This window comes from Bacillus rossius, chromosome 2, assembly GCF_032445375.1.
Source record: "Bacillus rossius redtenbacheri isolate Brsri chromosome 2, Brsri_v3, whole genome shotgun sequence".
Lineage (NCBI taxonomy): Eukaryota > Metazoa > Arthropoda > Insecta > Phasmatodea > Bacillidae > Bacillus > Bacillus rossius.
In genome coordinates, this window is record NC_086331.1 from 133,728,026 (window position 1) to 133,750,551 (window position 22,526).

Genomic DNA, 22,526 nt, shown 5'->3' on the forward strand with positions numbered 1-22,526 from the left:
TTTGTAGAAAATATGTACAGTTAATGACTATTAGACAAGTTCAAATCATGGTAGTTTATTTTTTAAAATATATTGATTCTTTGTTATTTTTCCATAGGTCAACATTTAATTGAAATTATTGTAGGTTTGTTTTACTCAAAATCTCTTTTTGATCTTTAAACTCTCGGGACATCCTTCCACATTTTACTTGTTCTTGAAATCTTTTTCTTCAGTAAGGACTGCCAAGCAAAATTCAAACTTAACCTCTCAATTAAAATCATCAACACATATTTTGGCGAACATTCTCATTATTTATTATTTTTGAAGTGTTTCATAAATGTTGAAAGTCATGTCGTCTTTTAGCCGGGCCAATCTGAGATGTAATAACATGTTAATTTTAAATGACCAAGCAAATAGAGAAAATAATAATAAAAAAATACATTCAACTTTATGCAAAACATAACAAAAATTAATAATGAATAATTAATATTTAAGCACAAACAAAATACCTTAAATGCCCATACATAAGTGAAAGATTTTTATTAAATAACCATGAAACCTTTAAAACATTACCAATGTAACACATTTTTAACTAAAGTATTACTATTAGCATTGTTTTAAATCAATCTTCCCACTGCAACGAGAAAGAAATGTTGAGTATGGTAGTGTTTGTTTACTATTAAATTAAACATTTAATTTTTTGTCCCAAATAAAGATCAATGCAATCTCTGCTCTGCATATGCTAATACTGAGGGAAAAGAAAAGTACAATAAACATTAAGCTGAAAAAAAAAACTATCTCATGCTGAAAAGTAAGCTAACAGAGAACTCTTCACAGAAAATATGGTAGTTGCAGTGTAATATTGGCAAGCAGAAATGCAATTGCCGAAAGGAAACATAACAATCTAAATATTTTTATTTATTTATTTAAATTTGTATAGATAAAGATACTGAACTTTAGTGGAACTGTAAATGTTATATTTGGAATGAAAGAAATGCCCCTAGAGATGTGATTGAATTTGGAACCTGTGTGCTTCGATACTTGAGAGAGAAAGCTGATGAAAACAGAGAGCAAGATTTCATATTTTATTCTGATAACTATACAGAGAAACACAAAAATAAAATTTATGATTACACTCTATCTCTATGGTGTTAGGTTCCTGAACATTAAAAGTGAAAAATACAAATTTCTCATAAGGGGCCACACACAAAATTAAGGGGATTATGCCATTTCTTCGGCAGAAAGAAATTTGAAACATCGATTGAAATATTGCCCTATGTACATAACAGGTACAATAATTTCTGAAATTAGAATAGAGAACATTTTGAGTAAATGAGATGTGCTTTGATGATTTTTATGACACTATCCGGACATCTTTAGAGCTTTTATTATATAGTCCATCCACGGTAACCTCCTACTTTTTTAAACGAACCTTTGAAAAAACACACCAGGATGCAGCATGTTTGGTTCGTTTGCAAAAATACTTTCCATCATATGCATATTAAACATGCATTAACACTAAATTACCGTATAATGATGTTAAATAAAATTTTACAAAAAAAGTAACTATCTATGTACAATATTATTAATATTAATGATCTCGCATGTGTGTAAATAAAACAGTGAGAGAAGTGGTGTGTTGGCAATGATTAGAACGAAATAGTTCCATAGCCAAAATATATATTTTTTGACTTTCCGCGTGTATTTAAGAATTTGTGTGGGTATTTGTTAAGTTTGAACATTTTTTTAAATCTCTGGTGAAATAAAAATGTTATGTTAACGGTAAAAAAATATTACGTGCCGAAACCGTGGTCGCGCATTAATAATGTTAATAGTCACTTGTTTGTTTTCTCTTTCAGCCGTTTGCAGTCTGCACAGATTACGCCATATTGCAGTGTGTTTTAATATATTACTGACCGTGAAATAACGTACAGTTTGTGTTTCAGGATTTTGTGTTAATATTGTGTATTTTAACTTTGTTATATTATTTATTATCTACTATTGTAATGATGGAATTTGTTATCGTTTTGATATTTTGTGTGGTTCTTGTGATTGCTGTAATGGTAATTGGTTCCGGAATGGGGAAAGCTACTTCTTCGCAGCGTCAGATGGACATCATTAACGTCGCTCAGAACTTATATGTTTTAATTAGGAAAGGCGACTTGAAGAAATGTGACGTTACGCAGACGACCGCGTTTCTTCTCAACATCGCAAAGTCAACTGTTCTCAAGTAAGTAGGCTTTTTTCGTTTTCATGCACGTAAAAAAAATATCGACTGTGTCCTAAGTATTGTCGGCCTGTGTTTTAACTCACGAGGTTTTTTGTGTTTTATTTCCAATTTATATTTTTTGGTGTGAGACAACACCGCCATGTGGCGTCTCTGTTGAAAAGTTAACCTAAAATCATATTAGGCCTACTCAGGTCCTAACAATAACAATATAGGCACTTTCAAGTATTTTTATGGGTGTGATACACGTTTGTTTATAACGATGTTTATAAACTTTATGATAGGTTTAACTATAACATAAGGGAGTGATTTTATAATTTGCATTTAATTAGTTTTTCATCTGTTTGGGAGATCACAAAATAAATAAAAAAACACTTCATTAATTTCGTGGACAAAGTCTGTCATGTTTCCATTTAGTGACCACAAAGCAAATATTTGTGACAAAATGCCATATTTGGAACACTGCCAAACTGCGTATTGTGAACGGGTCCCCGGAAAAGTGTTATGACAAATGTTTATTTTTTTTTTTGGTTAGGTACTACAAGAAAGACATTGAAGAAGTTTCAACACCAGGAAAAAAGAGGAAAAAAAGGCCACAGGAAGGAAAGTCACTTGACACAGTCGACGATTTCACAGTAAATGCAATCAGGAATGCAATTTACAGGATGTACGCTGAAGGTAAAAATTTGATACTGAAGAGTAGTTTCAATATCACTGGGGTAGGCCCTACTTAATTGTATTCATTTCATATATCCATATGCAGATTGACCGGTTCAGTTTTTTTCCCGATATCATCTGTCCTTTAAAAATACTTAACATTTTTGGGTGGTTTGTTAGGTTTCTTTATTGATATGGTATTGATATATAGAATATTGTGCAACATATGAAATAGGTATACGTCCTTTTAAGGTTAGGTTAAAGATAGAAAGAAAATTGTTAAATTCTAAAACTACAAGTAATGTTTATATCGTTATACACAGTATACATATTAAATAACCTCAACTTTTATGATGTATCAGAAGGTTAAATAATGACTATTTCCAGTATCAATAATATCCAGTTGTGCGCTTTAGCAGTAATTGGTTACAAATTAGTGAGTTGTGGTCTAAGCAAGCATGGTTATTAAAAAAAAAATTGGGATACTTAATTGGCTAAATTGTACTGTGTGGCAGGGTCCAGTACAATATATATTCTATTGCAAAATAGTGTCATGCCCCGCCTAACCCTTTAGAAAATATAGGGGTATTGTTATTTTATAAACAATAGGTCTACTTCATTGTAATGAAGTATCATATGAAAACACAACTTAGCCAGACAAACTGTGTGTTAGTGTATGAAGTAACAGAAGGTTATAAAACAGTAAAAGTTTAGTATCGCGTATCCGATTCGATACATTGATCCTGATCGCATGATCCTGCAAATATTGATCCTGTGATTGATGATGCTTGCTTTTCTAATTTATTACGTTTAAAAATCCTGTACAAAACCAAAACTAAAAACCTGTGATGTAGTAATGAGTTATGATTTAAAGTTGAATAATAATGAAAATATATATGTTTTATTAAACTTATGATAATTATTCTTGCTATACCACAATATTTGATTATGTTCAGGATCTTTGATCTGAATAAATGAAAAAAAGCATGCACCACACAATCAATAGGATGTACAGGTTCATGCATAAAGATCTAGGGATCACATGGGATACACAATACAAAACATTTACCTATAACACAGTGTAGAGCTTGTAACTTATTGATTGCTAAATTGAATGCTGAAATAATAATGTTTTACACAACTTCAATACAAACGCGCAATATAATCGTCATATCATTGCAGACAAAAATACTGCAATGTAGAATTCCTCTAAGCAAACTACAAAATTTAAATTAATTTAAAAGTATTTTTGAAATGTAAGTTTATTAAAACTATTTAATAAATGTAAATTGTGCACTTAAATTATCTTCTACGGGGTTGTGGTTTCGCTTAGTTTTGTGTACCTCTGTTATTTCATGTATTGTTAATGTATGCAATAAATTTACAGGTTTGAATGTTACAGTCGACACCATTTTGAAAGAAATCAGGGAAAGACAAATAGATTATTATGGTGGAAGATCAAGTCTTCATAAATTGTTAAAGAAGATGGGATTTTCATGGACAACTGTTGATGGACGAAAAGCTTTGATAGAGAATGAAAACATAGTATTGAAGCGAATAGATTTCTTGAGAAAGTATAAAGAAGAAAAAGAAAGAGGTGCCAATTTCATATTTGTTGATGAAACATGGATTTTCCAGAGAGGCAAGGCATTAATTTATTTGAAAATTTGTTCTGTGGTCCAATACAAAGTATTTCATTTCCATTTCATATATTTTTCAGGAACTGTATCAAAGTCATGGCAGGACAAGAGTCTACAATCTGCGAAGAGACGTACTGTTGGAGATGGTAAAAGGTTTATTGTTGTTAATGCTGGAGGGCGCACTGGCTTCGTGCCAGGAGCAGGATTACTTTTTGTTTCAGGTCAGAAGACTGCAGACTACCATGGCGAGATGAATGGGGAAACTTTCTTGATGTGGTTTGAAGACATGTTGGTGCATCTGGAGGAACCCAGTGTCATTATAATGGACAATGCTTCATATCACAGCACCCAGATATGTGCAATGGTAAAGCAGTGTCTTTTTATTGCTCAAATTGTAATGTGAAAAATTTACATGTGTATAAGTACGAATATTCGAGACTAATACATTTTGCCAGCAATAATTGTTATCTTAATAGTATGCCTACACTACATTTTTATAAACTATAATGTTTGAGCTGAAATTGATTACACACACACACAGATATATATATATATATATATATATATATATATATATATATATATATATATATATATATATATATATATATATATATATATATATATATAATGTAATTGAATTACATCATAGTGCAAACTAATTTAGTAGAGGGTTTGAAATACCAAATAAAAATTTTTTATTGCAAATAGCATTTGAAAATGACATAATTACTTGTTTGGTAAAAGGACCCACTTTATGAATGCTCTGTTGCCCTACTTAATAAATTAAAATAATATTTTCAAAAAAATTTCTAGTCACTAAACTAACATGCTTTGTTAAATTTAGAAATTCATTACGACAATATGCCAAAACACATGTTTGCTTTGCATAAGTACAGTAGAACCCTGTTATAATTTGTTTTTAAGGGGCTACAAGAAAAAAAAACATAAGCAGGAAATTCAATTTAGTACTTTTTAGTGTGGATTTATTGCCAATGGACTCAACAAGCTGCATAAAGATATATTTGATGCTCCAATTTGCTTGTAGCAAGCCAAAAACAATTTTTCTTTAACATCATGGTGCTTCCAGCTTCTATCTGCTTTGTCTTTACTTACACATTGTCTCATTGCTGTAAAATTGTCTCATTTCTGTATAATTGTCATAATTCACGACAGTGTTTACAGTGGAAATGCTTAAGTCCAGTTCTTTTGCCACTTGAACATGTGATTTAAGTGAATACATTTGAAAACACACAGAATGGCTAAAAATTTATGAATTTATTTGTTTTCCAAGGGTGTCAACAGGCAGTTAACTGCTAACATACACATATACATTATAGACAAAGGCTTTTAATTTTTTTCGTCTTCTAAAATTTTATGAAGTGAACATTACAAGCACGAAACGCATAATTTGTGAAACATTATATCCAGGAATTAAATACATTGTCCTTATAGGGAAAATATTGGACTTGAAAAATAATACATTATAGGCAGGAAAACTTTATAAGCAGTAAAATTGTAACAGGGTTCTACTGTCATGAATTCTTATCAGCTACTTGAGTATTTAGTTAAATGTTGGCATAACGTAGGTTGAGAAAACACCTACAACGAACTGGACCAAGGATGCACTGATCGCGTGGCTGGAGAAGAATGAGATAAAACATGAAAATAATTTGTTGAAAGTGGAGCTGCTGAGAATAGCTAAACAAAACAAGCCCCGAATACGGTATATTATTTCGTTTTTTTTACAGCATTTCTTTAAAAGTGAGATAGTTGCAAAAAATTACGTATACGCCTTGTTCTAACACACTTTTCAGATATGAGGTAGACGAGTTGGCTTGTAACTATGGCCACAAAATTCTACGACTCCCACCCTATCACTGCCACTATAATGCAATCGAACTAGTTTGGGCTCAATGTAAACACCATTACAATAGTAACGTGGGGCGGGCCAAGAGATTTGACAATGATGCAGTTGCAGCCATCTGGAAAGAGGCTCTTGATGCTTCCACACCAGAGAGGTATTTTCATGTTGCATGACCAATGGGGTATTCCTTTTGAAGTAGAAATTGTTTTATTTTCCTGTAGAACATTCCTCAAGCTTCAGCAAAACCCTTACCATACATTTTTACATAATACGTAAGTATTGTTGCCTAGCAGCCTGGTCCTACCATTCCTTTTGATAACTTTGTGTGCTAGTGTGTGTATAGTGTGATTATCATTTTGTGTATATTCATATACCAGTAATACAGTTTTAAAACAATTGGTAAAAATAAGTGGTTTGAATTTGTGTAGTTGTCGTTTTGAAAATGTGTTGCATGTATGTGTTTGTGTTCGTGTTTGTGTTTGTAATTTTATTCCCATGTGATTCATACATATCTGTGTAGTTTCTAGATCTAACAGTGGTGACTTATTTGCAAGGTTTTTTTTTTTGTAATTGCAGTCCATTTGCAATTGTTTCATTTCCATAAATAGTTTTGTATTTATTAGTAATTGTGATATTACTTTCTGTTATGCTTAATCTTGTGTCAATGACTTTAAAGTTATGGTGGGTTCAGTGCTGTAGGCAGATTTCAATATTCAGATAAAATTTCAACGTAGAGAATTTTGAATATTTTCATCTAGCGAACTTGAATAGGTATTTACACATGTAGTTCTTGCACAATAGTATTTTCAAAAGTTATGTTATTATAGTGAAATACATATACAGTAAATCATCAAAACTATTCAAAAAATTAAATTTTCGCTATATCTCACTGTTTTTGTCTGGGACAAATTTTAACCAAAAACAAACACAAAAGTTATGAAATAAATATTTTATCATATGCATTCTAAGCCTTTATTGATAACATAGAAAATATTTACAGCTTTATTATATCTTGAATAAACCACTCAAATTTTTTTTTTTCAGATAACATAAAACAAAACATGTTACTTCAAGTATTAAATAATAGCTTTGATAGTTGAGGAAAACACATTAAATGAGTTTTTTTGTGTTTAAAAATAGTTTCTTGTGGAGTGAGTTCAAAATTGTATGTAATAAAGAGCATGCCATGCATTGTTTACTATGCCGTTTTGACAGAAACAAACATATTTTGTTATAGAGTGGTTTTTGCTATAAACAGGTCATTTATATAGAGGTTTTACTGTATACATTAATTTTTTTAGATGGGCGAGGTGTGTGGATCACGTGGAGAAGCTAATTCAAGCAGACTGGGAGAGAGAAGTCCACATAGACAGCGGCACCATTCCTCCACTCATCATCCACCTCGGCGAGGATAGTTCAAGTGAAGACAGTGACAGCGAAGAATTTGAGGTTACGACACAGCAAGTAGATGGAGACAGTGAAGTACTGGCAGTTCCTCATGATGATTTACCCGGGTGTTCTTATTGAGGTCTGTATGTAATAAACACCTGGGCAACTGTAAGTATTGGGGTTTGAAACATTTTTTTTTCTTTTATGCATTCCCATTAAGTATGTTGATTACTGGAACTTTATGTATTAACTTTATATTACACATATTATAAAATTAATAATAAATTTCATTTCTGGATTCGTATAGGTGTATGTGAAACATTTTATTTTGTTGTGTCTCTTCATTTTTCAGTGAACTTACTTGGAAAACAAAAAGCCAGTCCCCATCCAGGGCCACAAATAAATAATGCATATAAGTGGTATAGAAATTACTGTCAATTCTTTACCACAATTTTACTGTTCATAAAATTATGATTTTGTCTAATAAGTATACTCAGGAAAATGTATATAACCATATTTTTATTTGTGGCCTTAACCGGCAAAATGGTAGGGGTTTATTAAATAAAAGAAGAAAATTCATTTTTAAATGTTTTCATCTGAATTTGTTAATTTTATTAAACCTTCAATCCTTAGTCTTTTCCAGATTGCTTAGATGGACAGCCATATGTATAATTTACAATACTTTTTTTTTCAGATGCAGAAAACTGTGTTGAACTGTACTAAAGGATGATATTTATTGCTTACATAAATGTTGTAAATTTATATGCTCTCCTAAAAATTTACTTTAAATTATATGCTATTTCTTTAGCTAACAAACTTATTTTTTAATATTTTTACCATTGGGTATCATAAATGTTATGCACATATACATGTATACTTAGATCATATTCAAATTACTTATATATATATATATATATATATATATATATATATATATATATATATATATATATATACATACACACACATACATACATACATAGACACACACACACACACACATTGTTTTGACAGCTGGTGATTGTAAACAAACCATTTGACATTTGTCACATGGCAATGTTTTTGTTTACATACGGCGGAAGGATACATAGTGACATTAAAGTAGATCCGGTGAAAAGCAGGGCTTCAGAAAAGTAGGAGGTTACCATGGATGGACTATACATGATTGTACTCAAAAATCTCCAATCTATAAAATTATTTGAGAATGGTTCTGCAAAATTACCACCTAAAAGAGTTACAGTCCTGTAAAACCTTTACACGTCTCTCCTGAAAAGTCATCACTTTGGAGTTGTGACACTGCTGTCGCATATGAGCGATACCTAGGCATAGGCGCTGTGACCTGCGTGATCTCTCTTCGGTTCCTCCTCTGGCTGTGACAGCGCTTATGGCACGGGTCGGGAGACGTTGGTCAGTGACGGTATCCGTGGGCAGTACTTGCAAAACCAGTGCCACCACATAATATCATTTATTTTCCTGCAGCCCCGGTTCTGGGGTATCTGCCCCGGGCGGCAACTTCAGGGAGCGCCTAGTACATATGTTTGAAGGAAAAAAAACTTGTTTCACAAAGCGCCTAGCATCCAGCGCATGTTGTTGTACTGATTATTCATTTGATTCTGAAATGCATCCCAGTTTTTCTGAACACAACCTAAATTGATTTCTGAACGTATCTTAAGATCATTTTTGAATGCGCGCATAGTGTACGTGATGTCTCTACCAGGAAAATCTCTGTCGCATCTAGAAAAAAAAATCTTTCCCGCGGACAAAAAGGGACGGGGCTACATGAGCTGAGCCGAACAGGCCTCATATTGCCTACCTACACACTTGTTCATTAGTCATAAAAGTGAAATCTTACCTTCGCACAGAAACATATCCCACACGCGCAGAATTGAGTCCCAGGGTAGTGTCCTCGTAAAAACACACAAAAACCATTCAGTCATGTACAATATTGGATCAACCTTTTGTTTTTTCTGAAAATAAAATATTCATTAAATTAATTCATGTGCTCACTTCCCTATATTGAGAAAAATATTAAGAGAAATAATTTCAATACATTAATTACATTCATCTGGCAACTAACTTATGAAATAGTAGCCAAAAATAGCAAAATTTAAAAAAAATTATCAGAGATTACATACACAACTGCATAACACATGATGGGCAGTTAAAAGTTCCTAGTGATGAGACAAATGATTTAAGCAGTAGAAAATTTTATCCTTCAATTAATATCATCTTTTAACAGATAACAAAACAGAATTATCTATTATCTACCACTGACACATACATCTTAAACTAGTCAAGCATTTAGCGTGGCCTGAGTGAAAAAATGGAATTCTACCCAAAAAAACTTTTTAACAATAAAATCTAAGTTACGTTTCTATGTAGACTAACTCTGTATTTATCAACAAATACACAATTTCTTCAAGTGTTATTTGGAAATAGTTGCTGACAATAATAACTTCATGTTACCACCAAAAATGAAAGTGAATATGTACTACATGACCTCAAAAAATTAAGAAGCTACATAGATGCTCATTTCAGCAGATAATACAAGGGTCAGAAAAAAAAATTAAATCAAAAGTAACGCCACAACACAAAGGAACACGCGAGAGCCTAGCAGTTGCTGAGAACCTGTGAAGGAAAGCAGTGCAACACATGCTACTTTCATAATGCCGGGAATGCAGCTTACGTAAAGGAGTATATATTCTAGCAACCTTTCGACAAGGGCACAATAGAGTGCAACTCCTGTTCTAGAAACACAATACATTGATATGTTCTAATTCTTGCTGGATATGGATTGGTGCTTTGAACAGTGAGAAAATTGGTGGCAGAAGCAGAAAATAAATACATCAATGTACTGCATGTGCTGCACCTAATGCTTTGTTTCTGCAAAACTGTATCTCATGTGCAGTTCATCATTTAACTAAGATTTAAAAATTGACATGGCATGCAGTTCGGCACACAGCAATGTGAAAATCACACATTTCCAGAGAGTCATCACAAAGGCTGAAATACAGGCTGGATACTATAAGCAGAAGGTGAAAGTTAAATCAACAGAATGGTGGCACCTTTTATCTCCTCCACCAAAAAAATTAGCATCAAGCACCCAACAATGTGAAAGTTATGCTGACAAAGGCATAGCTGTTGAGGCTCTCCTATTCTATTATGCAGTTTTTGAGATATTCTGTAAATGCCATATACTTTCCCCACTCCTTGGATCATGATTTGCACCCTGTCCAAAAACTTACATCTTTACACTTTCAAACCATTAATCATTTATACTGTGCGACAACACTCGCTGTCATACTTTTTCTCTAGGGTGGGATTCACTTCAATGATTGGAGTAAAAGGTTATAAGATTTCCTCCAATAATTTTGTATATTGTTTTGGTTGATGCAAGGTTAGCTAAAAATCATACATGTTGAGAATGATAATGTAACAGCCCCAAACCTTTGTTGTTGATGCAAGTTATTTGAATACAGCAATTAGAATTTTTAAAAATTATATATCCACCACTGATCCTCGTATTTAAAATTTTGAGGTTAGTTCTTGCAATTAAATTTAGAGTGGCTTATTTTTGAACTAAATATTTCCATAAGTTTTTGGAAATTTATTTTGGTTCTTGAAGAAAAACCCACACGTCAGCTATTACATGAACAAAACACGATTCATTACAGAAAATTAACTAACACAGTTCATTGCTCTGCACTGAAATCTTACTGTTCAAAGTTATTAAAAATGGAAAAGAAAACTTGCAAGAAGTAATTTCACAGACAATTAAGTTCTGGGATCACTTCACAACGCACGATACGGCCGAGAAAATCTATTCTTGGGGCAATCACAAAAGCACACAGTTCACCTTGAGCTTTAATGCAAACGCTGGTGGTTGGAAAATTCAAATTTGCAAGAAGGTTTTTGTGGCTGGGCCCTGATCCCAGAAGTGAAATTAACCTACTTTAAATACATCTGAAACTAGTTATTCTGTGAGCCGGCATGGGACACAGCTGCTGTAGCAATGACCACGCAACCACTGGATGCGGCCGAACCCTTCCTCACTGAGAAAGACCCGCCCACATGACGTACGACTAATAACGAAAAATGGACAAGCTTTAAAATATTTGGAAATCACACATTTTACGTCACATAAAGTTCCAGAGTTCCTAGGGGATTTCCAATAATACAGTTCCTTCCCTCTTTTCTCTGCATCTTTCACACACTGAACGTTTATGAACACAACTAGGGTCCATCATTCCTACACTACTACTAGTGTTATTACCATAGCTTTGCAGAGCTTACATAAACAAAAGCAATGGCCATATGTACACATTTAAACCTAGCCAACAGGCTGAAAATAAGTAGTACTAATTTGAGTGGCTCTTTACACATAAAATACCTAAGTTTTCAAAAACAATTCAAAACAATAATGCAATATCAATATGATCACTAAGGGCGGACAAGGCTAAGAAAAAACAGAGAATCAAAGTCTCAGCATCTAGTGAACCTTTGAGAAAGCAACTCGCCCGCTCGATGCAAATAGTTCAGGCTATTGCCGTACAGTTGTACTATAATCGCGCGCCAGAGTAGTTCCTTGTCTCACAGACACTCTCTCTCTGTTTGCAATACGAGCTCACACAGTGGCGCATATATCTGTCAGCTCCAGAGGTGAATATAACAAGGATCGGTAAAGATAAGAGAGGGCTGCTCTGCTCTTTTCGTAACTCTTCCGCGATGTTTGTGTCCCACGCAGACAGCAGGGCTGGCCACACGGACGCTTACTTTTTTACATTATACAAGGAACGGCATTCTGTAGCATGTTGATAATAAAATACTATTCAACTTGTTTTAAACCGCGTAACAACTTTTTGTTTTGTCACCACGGACTACAGAGAATGAGCAGGGAAAGTATGTGTCAATACATTTTTAATATAATAAATCATATTTGACACATCTGTGACAAAAGCCACATTATCCTATTTGAAAGTTTTTCATTATCCATTGCCTACTGAAAACAGCATAATAAATAAATTTTCTCGAATGATGGTTATATTGCGCACTTATTTTTAATCTCTGAATTAATTTAGTTGGAAAGCTTTGAAATATTAACTCCAAAAAGATTTTTTCAAATAATATTCTATTTTGGATTAAAGAATTTCTCCCAGAAATGTTAATTAATAAATATGTATAAACATAGCCACACCAAAGCTACACTTCTTTGATAAAAGTAATTACTTGCATCTGCACATAAACAAGTGGTGCGGGCAGGAGAGAGGGCAGGCATGCCTCGGCACCCGGCTGGCAAGGCCGAGCAAGCCACGGACTCTACCGAGCGCATCGTTCATCATTTGACGTCAGCTTATTTATGCTTGCTCTCTGTGTTCTCTCTTTGTTTTCATTTGTAATTCTTAATTTGCGTTCTTGAACAAACAGTGCAAAACTAAAATTGTGTATGTCCAATAAATTGTATTAAATACTTAATTTTTGCTTGAAATGTTAAAACTAACCTTCTTAAGGCACAAACAAAATACTGTCTGTTATTTTTAAAAACAACAGCTGTTAATTGGGTGAAATATGTAACAATTATTAAAATTAATAAATTTTGTTCTCGCACACAAAACCTAAGGCTGTTTCTAACAGAGAGGTTTTTAAGTGGTTGTGTATAACATGATGGGCCGAGGTTAATAATACCATACTAAATAAATAAGTTAATTAAAGAAAACAAAAATATCCTAGCTATAAATAATGTTTCCACCTTAACAACTTACATATTATTCCTAAAAATACATAGGTAATATTTAATAACACAGTAAAAGCTAAACCCAAAAACCTTGATCACATAATACACAGCTAAATCAGTCACACATATCAAGATATATAAAAAAATTACGAAAATATCAAAAACGTGGCTTACTAACCAAATGCTTGTAAACATTTGGAGCTACCTTCTTCAGTAAACCAAATAGAATATCTCCATCAAGTTGAAGAGTTTCCTGGAACCCATGAAAAAAAAAAATTATAATTTAGCACTGGTTATGTACAAAAACATAAAATTTGTGTGGTAAAATGTATTATTCTATTAATAAGTAGGTGAGTGAAACCATTTTTTTTCAATTCAAATTGAAGTCAAAGAGAAAGATGATCCAAGTCAAAGTCCACTAATTTTTTTCAACCAATTCATAAAAATTCATAGATACAAATAGGAGTGCTCAGTCGATGGGTTGTTAGCACATCATGTGTACCACACACTGAATAACAGCAATGTAGGAAACATTTAGAATTTTAACTTACTGCCACTGTTTTAAATCAATAGCAAAAATTGCACAAAAGTAATGTCCTTTAAATAATATCAAGACTGATTTGTTTTTCCCACTTCATTATTTTATTTGAAATTGAGCCACCCAACTTGAGCATAGAGAGAGTGGTGTTCCCAGGAATGTGTCACCTTCCTGCAAGGCGTGGTACCAACCCTAGTTTCATAGCCTGCTGGCTTGCTAGACTAGTTTTGCACATGCATTGGTTTTCAATCCCGCTGGTATTAAGGGGGACATCAGTTTATGGTAACAAGGGTCACTAGTGTCTCACGAATTATCATGTAACTTTAAGCTCACGAGTATTTTCCTTGCCAATTGTGGTGGCTGACATGGAGACTTGAACTTCGTGGAATCATTCTAAATTTAGTCTCTGGTTCCTACTTTGAAACTGTCATTTTGTTTAAAAGCTGCTTAGTTGCTAGAAGTGGACTTTGAGTTGACTGTTTTGTGCTCATCCCTGGATGACCAGTTTGATCGGTCAGCTTCGCCTCAGGCTTGGTCGGCCTCTGACTGAGTCCCCCGCGTCAGTTCAGCTTGTTTCACCTCGGTCCTAGAGGACGCGCGCTTACTTGCGGGACAAAAGCCCTCGCGAGCGGGGTCTAAGTGCCGCCAGACACTTCAATGCTTTGCATTTTTTCTTTGGCTTGTGGAAAAAAGTATATTGAAGCAATAGCTTTTCAAAATATTGCTTTTCTTAATTATAATTAATTAATATTTAATACAATAATTATAAATGTAGTCAACATGTACAACTGCAAAAAATATCTATACACATAAATTTTTTTTTTAATGTTTGAGGTTTACACAAATTATTTTTTAATCTTAAAATTTTAGCATATTTTATTGGTTGCATGAGTAACAAAGAAAAATATGCATTGTTTATACTTTCAAAACATGTCACTATTTTCAGGAATGTCTGTTGGCGAATGACATTCCACGCACAATGTTCTGAAGTGTTCTTCACACATAGTGGTTCCACAAGTAACACAATTTACTTAATTTTTCTTTTCTTCTTCTAGGGGCAAATGCTGCAGAACTGTTTGCCTGCCGTTCCTTCTAGTAGTCTAGCCGCAACCACTGTGCTTAATTGTTATGTAGTTCAGTTATGTATTTACACTCACACTCAAACCCCTATAACCAGAAGTAGTAATGGGTACTCATGCATCGTTTAAGGCTTTGTTATTTATGTGTTCTGGGGTTATTACTCATTAATTTAAGGATTGTCAAGATATTCGATATATAGGTAATTTATTTAATCAAATGCCTTTGACTTCCTTATGGCAAATTAGTGTCACAAAAACTGGATGACTCTGTAGTAACATTGAAGAAGATAACAATACAGCATAACTTATTGAAACTCAACCACAAAACCATTTATCACATGATTGTAGCTCTTTTTCCCTTCACTTTTCTTCCTCTACTCATTAAAAAATATACAACAATGTCCTCAACAGTCAAAAATAAGATATACTTTTAGACGCCTCCTAATAACTATGAACCAAGAGTTCTATGTAACATCTTTATTGAAATGACATGGAGGTACACCACCCAAAAATTTAATAAATGGCTTCAATTAATTTCAGCTAAAAGAGAAATTTAAAAATTTAGATCAGCGAAATAAAAACATTTTTCAACAAACAAATGACTCTTTTCAGACATGCTGCCCATTACACTAGGAAAAATATTCAAATATTCTAAGTAATTGCTGCTACATGTCTATGTAAACCTTTTAACTGGTATACAGCCTTACCATGCCTGGACTGTAATAGCCCACCAAGTAATTATCACAGATTGACACGAGGCACCAGAAGGCTTGCTCCGCAGGCATGTGCATCAGAAGGAACGCAGCGATTGGCGCTTGAGCTTGGCTGTATCCAACAGACTTGTTCCGGATCGAGTACGCCTTCAGCACTTCAAACAAGTCTTTCTGCCTGTTCAGAGAACAAACAGCAACTGAACACTGAACACTAAACAAAATAAAAACATACCAGTGAGTACAAAACACATCTTCAAAAATACCTTACATGCTACAGTGTAATGAAATAAAGCCCACCAGCACAACTTGTTCGACATGACTGCAATGTCACAACTATGTCCTGGCTAGAGGCGATGTCACACATCCCAGGCCAAGACGACTACAAGATACAAGGTCGGTTGTCTAAATGTTGTAGTGTGTCCACATGGTCAAGTAGAATGTGGATTGTACGTAGATTTGATTTTAAATACAATAAATATTTATGAAACATGGCATCAGAAGTTTGAACAATGTTTGCAAGAACCTGAAAAGTAAAACAAAAAAGATGGAAAGTTGTAAACCACCAAATGAGCTGCCATAATAATTTTAGAAGCTTTGAACAAAATTTTCAAATTTATTTAGTCACATTTGGAAATGACATCTCTTTCAAAAGTAACAAATTTCAATGTTCTTGAATAGTAGAGGGGATGAAGCTCTTTAAATTTAAGATATTTTTAAAAATGAAGACATCTAAAGCAACTTTGAAATCAGTATTGTCTGCATTTTATATGTATATCAAACCTAAAATAAATGTGTATTTTAAACTGTTTCAATAGGCTTGAAAAAATGGAGAATTCTGTGACTCAAATTCTGTCAATTTTTTGAGGATTATCTTAGGATATTGCAAGATATAAAATTCATAGAAGGTAAAATAAATATAAAATACACTTTTGCCACATAAAGTTATAAAAGTTGGCGTGTATTTGTGATTCTATAAATGGTAGTTATTTGGTACTCTTGGATTATTTTAAAAAATTGATTGAAATTGTGCTAGTACTAAATTAGATCAATGTACTAAAAAAATGAATCTCATATTTTCCACTCATGAAATAACAAATAAAATGCTGACTGTTAGGTTAAGTTTAATGATAAAGGAAGGAAAGCAGGGTTGGGTAGTGATATTTGTAGCAATCAAGAACTGATGTAGAGTCTGGATACTTTAGGGTTAAAAACTGTTCAACATGTTTAGGGATTTTGTGTGTTGATAAATGTATTACCAGTCTGTTGCAAAAGTGGTGGGTAGTTGCTTCTTCTGTGCTCAAACCAAAGTAGTGAACAGGAAATTTCAAGGTGATGCAATACGTGTTGGCATCAAAGCCACTGGACATGCTTCGTCAACAGTTATGATTTCTACTTTGACCTCGCATAATAAGTTCATATTATCAATACTTTGTGTATTATTGTATAGAAAACAAGGTAAACCAACTAAAGTCAAGCAATTTCGACGTTTTAAGGAGTTTGTCGTTAAATCGAGTGACGTTATAAAGAGTTTACACTGTATGTGTAAAGTACATACAGTAAACATGATTATATTTTTGTCAGAATAGAAAGGTTACAATATACTACATGGGTTGCAGTCTTTATACATGAATGCTTAAATAAATGCATATGTTATAACACGTATAATCATTGTATTTTTTTTATTGAAAATGCTATGCCAATCAAAAATCAATAAACTATATTTGATGCTGAAATTTGAAGAGTTTCCACAAAATTTTAACAAATTTAAAGGTGAAACTAAATCAAATATGAGTAGGTAAAATAATCTAGTTGTGTTTGAAAGCTTCACAAAAATATACTATAACTGTGCACTATACAAATTTTAAAGTGATCAGAATAGGCACTCTGGTCTCAATAAATCTTACCCATTTCCTTCTTGATCTACAAACATCTCATGATATGGAAACTGACGATGAAGATCTTTCTTTATATCATCAATCCACCGAGCATCACCCTTCTGCTGTTTCAAATTGTAGAACATATTGTTACTTTTGTCCAAAACCACTTTTCCCCCGCAAAGAAACAGCCAAGCTCTGGGACGCACTGATGATGGAATTCCTTTCCTACACCTGTCACGCACCTACAACAAAAATAATCAAAGTTAACATTTAAAAGCAATTCTTAAAATAAAATATGAATAAAACATCTGTTAGAGTAAATAAGATGGTTTTTTATTTTATTTTCATAAATTTGGATTTTGGCAATAAGTAGAGACCTGATAACATAGCGATTACAATAAACTCAAAAGATTACATTTTTGATGCTTTGAAGTTGAACCCGGGTTATCTAATTTCTTTTCTTTTACACAAATTCCTACAAAAACAGACTCTCATTTTACAAATGTTATGTTTTCACAACTTTCTCTGAAAAACTATTTCAAAAACAGTGCACTGTAGAGAAAAAAATTCATAGAATAAGACTTGTTGCAAATTTTATTTTGAAAAAAAAACAAAAAAAAAACAGGTCTTTAATAAATATTTTGTATCTTTAACCATTTTGATTTTATTGGCAAATCTCCACATGCCCTGCTGTGCTGGTGTTAAGTAGACACGCTCTGGCTCTAAACTAGGTCACTTATGCAACTTTCACTGCCTCCTTAACTGGCCAAGTGTGAAAGATGAGACAAGAAAAAACCCTTTGTCATGTGGGGAGGAGATGGAGGGAGGGGGGATGGGGAGGGGAGGGAGGGGAGGGAGGGGGAGAGAGGGAGAAATGGGGAGGGGAAGGAGAGAGGGAGGGGAGGGAGAGAGGATTGGGAGGGGAAAGGAGAGGGAGGGAGGGAGAGAGGATGGGGAGGGGAGGGAGGGAGAGAGGATGGGGAGGGGAGGGAGGGAGAGGGGGAGGGAGAGAGGGAGGGAGGATGGGGAGGGGAGGGAGAGAGGATGGGGAGGGGATGGAGAGAGGATGGGGAGGGGATGGAGAGAGGATGGGGAGGGGAGGGAGAGAGGATGGGGAGGGGAGGGAGAGAGGATGGGGAGGGGAGGGAGAGAGGATGGGGAGGGGAGGGAGAGAGGATGGGGAGGGGAGGGAGAGAGGATGGGGAGGGGAGGGAGAGGATGGGGAGGGGAGGGAGAGGATGGGGAGGGGAGGGAGAGAGGATGGGGAGGGGAGGGAGGGAGAGAAGGGGAGGGGAGGGAGAGAAGGGGAGGGGAGGGAGAGAGGGAGGGGAGGGAGAGAGGGAGGGAAGGATGGAGAGGGAGAAAGAGAGGGGGGGAGGGAGAGCGCTAATAGAGATTGTTGCAGAGTCCCTCCCACCTCCTTCACCTCTTCATCCCTTCATCTATCAGCGAGGTCACCCCCTACTCCTCTACATTCTAATGCCCAGGTGACTACGTCTATCACCACATTCTTTTACTTTTGATACCTGATTCCTGGACTGATGGCTTTTCTTCTGCAGGAGCAAAATTAATTTTTTTTTTTTAATATCTGCCATTTCCTAATTTAAAGAAAGCTTTGTAAACCACTCATACTGACGAAAGTGACACCAGAATTGCTCGCAAATACCGCTAAACCAAAACAAAGCCAGTGTTAAAATGTTCACTATGCTGTGGTTTATTGACTCAATTTAACATTGACAGAATTTTTTTACACCTTAAGCCGAGTTCTGTCTCCGGCGATTGTCGGCTGTCGAAGAAAATATTGTATGATGTCACAACCGCCATTTTGAATGTACTGCTTGCTGCCAGGTGCCACTAGTGTCGACTGCAGATGTCTACCATCTTGGGCGACGTCACAGATTGTTCTAGGTTATGTCATGGGGAAGCGCTAGTGTGGCTGTGTGTTATATATTTTATTTTAAGATGTGTAAAAAACCAGACTGTGGTGGTTCAGGATCAAACCATGAGCAAGGAGTGATCTCGAGGTCAGGAGGCACACAGGCTATCCACTACACCATCAGCACAATTAGGAAGTGTATGTCTAAATAAGGTTTATATAAAAATAATACAGAATATCAAATAGGATTTTTCAAAGAATGTTAGACCGCAGGGAATAAATATATGACACCATGTATTCAGCAGTAGATACAAAAGTATGGCAAGCCATGCCTCTAAAATGTGGTATTCCCAAGGGTAATTTGGGGAAAAGTTATGGTACACTATAGGGAAGTCCATGTTAAAAACACGGTGCGACAAAGGGGGATACCATGTCATAAACATGGTATGCCCAAGGGCTTACAAATAATGGTATGCCACTAATGTGCAGCCTCCACCCACCCCACCCCTGGGAGATACCTACAATACCCCACACAAAATAATGCCAGCTAAAGCTGACAAGAAAGCGACAGAGTCACAATATATTTCAAAAAACAGCCACCAGAGTCCACAGGGGTAAGTAGTACAGACTATTGTCACCAGGGGATTATCACTGTAGGCGACAGTGAAAGCTGTCAGAGCGACAGCCAAGATACATTCCGAAAGCAGCTGTAAGTCTTCAGAGTATGCCTTCCTCAAGAAGAACATCAGTCATATTGAGTGCAAGACAGAGCATGTATACTGCAGATAATATGTAGGAACATGTTGCATCTGAGAGAGAGCGAGAAAAGCATGGGAGGTACGGGACACAAGCTAAAAATATTCAGACTAATTAAACACGAATAAAACACGATGTAGAAACTAACCTCAAAAAATGTGTGTGTAAGCTTCAAACCAGTCATAAAGACATTGATCAGTGCATGATGGACAAAGTGAAAAACCACACAAAGGACCACGACTGCACACGCCCATAGAAAAAGAATTTTAAAATGTCACTACAGCAAACTGCAGTAAACGAGTGTTTGCAACATGAGGTGTTAATTATCCCACACTAATTGACCATGAGAACTATAGTATACACAATGAGCAATACAGCGACACCCTTCCCAGAGCAAACCAGCACGGCATACTGGATCCTGGCATGCGCATGCCACAACTCGCCGACACAGGGACGCACCAATGGCCACCCGAGAGCAGCCCAGACCCGCAAGAACACAGAACCAAAACTGCACAAGAATGTTCAGAAAGCAAAAAATAATTGCATGCTCAGAAAGAGAGTTAAAGAGAAAGAAAGAGCAAAAAAGACAAAAAAGAGAGGGTAGGAAAGGAACAAGTAAACGCATCATCAAAAATGGTAACCAAAGAAGAGAATTGAACTCAGAACCACACCCTCAAAAAAAAATGCACATATGGTAAAAGAAAAAAAATCTACGTCAATCCACGAAACAAAATAATTAGTTTACAAACCACACTTATAGTAACACTTTCAGTGTATCCAGCCACTGAAATGGAAAATGTAACAGCCCAATGATACATTATGTGTATCAATCGTTGAATGCATGAGCTCAATGTGTACATTCTACTCATCAACTCTATGTTTATGAAAAATATAATAAATAAAATAAAAAATCACAATATACTAACAAGCATGCACTAAAAAATACACATTAATATTAATATAATAATAGCTTAGTATGTAATATCTAAAAAACAGTTTAGTTCAAATAAAAATTAAGTAAAATCATATCTTAGGAATCAACAAAGGGTGACCTAAAGACATTATACACACCTGTATGAACCTCATATCTGGAATACCAGAAAGAAAAAGATAGCACATAAATAATAAAGTTATTAATTAAAATAAGAAATTTATTAATAATTATGATAGTTTATTCCATTTTTTATTTATTTGTAATTTTAATGCTTGCCAAAAGTCATAGCCTTTAACAGGAAGTCACTTAACAAACAATACATAAAGTACAGAGACAATAAGAATAATAAACATAGGACAACACTAGTGATGGGATTTTCGATACTTCGATACCTCGATACCTTCGATACTTGACGGTATCGCAAAGTATCGAGTATCGAAACTGTAAGTTCGATACATTTTTTCGATACCGGAATGCTTGTTCATTTGTATTGAATTAAGATTTGAGTCGCCATCGTACAAAATACAACTACAGTAGAACCTCGATGATACGTTCCCGTTTCATACATTTTCCCGTGTCATACGCCGATTAATTTTGGTCCCGCTGAAAGTACTATATTTACAATGGTTTACTTTCCCGGAACATACAATTATAAAATCATTAATTTCCCGTTTCATACGTTTTTACGAAGCGTAAAAGTCCTAAAATTCACAATTTTTTTTGTTATATTCCTCCTGATAAAATACGTTATAATGCTTTATTTTGAAAAACGTTCATTGTTTACCTTTGCAAACGTAAGAAAATAACTTTATCGCACCATATATATGGATAGTATCAGGAAGACTGTGCACTTCGCTAGTAGCATCTATGGCCAGCACCAAGCAAGACTAGTGGCGCAAACTAGCAATGATTATGAAAATGGTGCACGTGCTTTACCAAGGCACGGATCTCATATCTTGTGCATTCATTAATCTTTGAACTGAATATACCCGTTTGTTATAGTTTTCTTAAGATCGGATTGTTTTGTATTTTACGTTTCTCAAGTTAAAATTTTATTGAAAAATGTTCTGTTGCATAAAGTTGTTTGTAAAATGAAACAAACAAGCAAAAATTTCTGATTTTCTTTTTACAATAGCCTAATTTTTTTTATTTCTAATTTAGGCTTGGTGACTTTTCCCACCCTCCAAGAAGGACTGCTTTACTTGATTATGGACTGTATTTTACATTTCTGGTGGTTTTATTATATGAATATATAATGATGAA

The 22,526-nt window shown here is 34.6% G+C and overlaps 2 protein-coding genes across 7 annotated transcripts in view; one reads left to right on the plus strand and one right to left on the minus strand.

Moving 5' to 3' along the window:
* The window catches only part of LOC134529860 (TBC1 domain family member whacked), a 57,353-nt gene that overhangs the window by 17,017 nt on the left and 17,810 nt on the right, over positions 1-22,526 (minus strand). For both annotated transcript variants that reach the window (XM_063364378.1, XM_063364380.1), the window contains exons 4-7: positions 17,725-17,939; positions 15,815-15,995; positions 13,669-13,743; positions 9,612-9,726 (exon numbers count right to left, since the gene is read on the minus strand). In XM_063364378.1, coding sequence (XP_063220448.1) covers positions 9,612-9,726; positions 13,669-13,743; positions 15,815-15,995; positions 17,725-17,939 — 586 coding nt within the window. The remainder of the gene's footprint in view (positions 1-9,611; positions 9,727-13,668; positions 13,744-15,814; positions 15,996-17,724; positions 17,940-22,526) is intronic.
* On the plus strand, positions 1,919-8,492 carry LOC134529861 (uncharacterized). 5 transcript variants are annotated; one of them, XM_063364383.1, is made up of 6 exons: positions 1,919-2,209; positions 2,742-2,884; positions 4,251-4,505; positions 4,584-4,649; positions 4,725-4,853; positions 7,670-8,492. In XM_063364383.1, exons 1-6 carry the CDS (start codon positions 1,986-1,988, stop codon positions 7,783-7,785), a joined length of 933 nt encoding a protein of 310 aa, XP_063220453.1. In that variant the 5' UTR covers positions 1,919-1,985; the 3' UTR covers positions 7,786-8,492. The 5 variants fall into 5 exon arrangements, with proteins under 5 accessions (XP_063220453.1, XP_063220454.1, XP_063220455.1 ...); XM_063364384.1 differs by having other exon boundaries at positions 1,921-2,209; positions 4,251-4,460; XM_063364385.1 differs by lacking the exon at positions 4,584-4,649 and having other exon boundaries at positions 1,924-2,209; positions 4,251-4,460.

Coding starts and splice junctions, on each gene's coding strand:
- LOC134529861 (XM_063364381.1), top strand. CDS start 1,986: ATGATGGAATTTGTTATCGTTTTGATATTTTGTGTGGTTCTTGTGATT. Junction 2,210..2,741: donor GCAAAGTCAACTGTTCTCAA/GTAAGTAGGCTT, acceptor TTTTTTGGTTAG/GTACTACAAGAAAGACATTG. Junction 4,506..4,583: donor AACATGGATTTTCCAGAGAG/GCAAGGCATTAA, acceptor TATATTTTTCAG/GAACTGTATCAAAGTCATGG.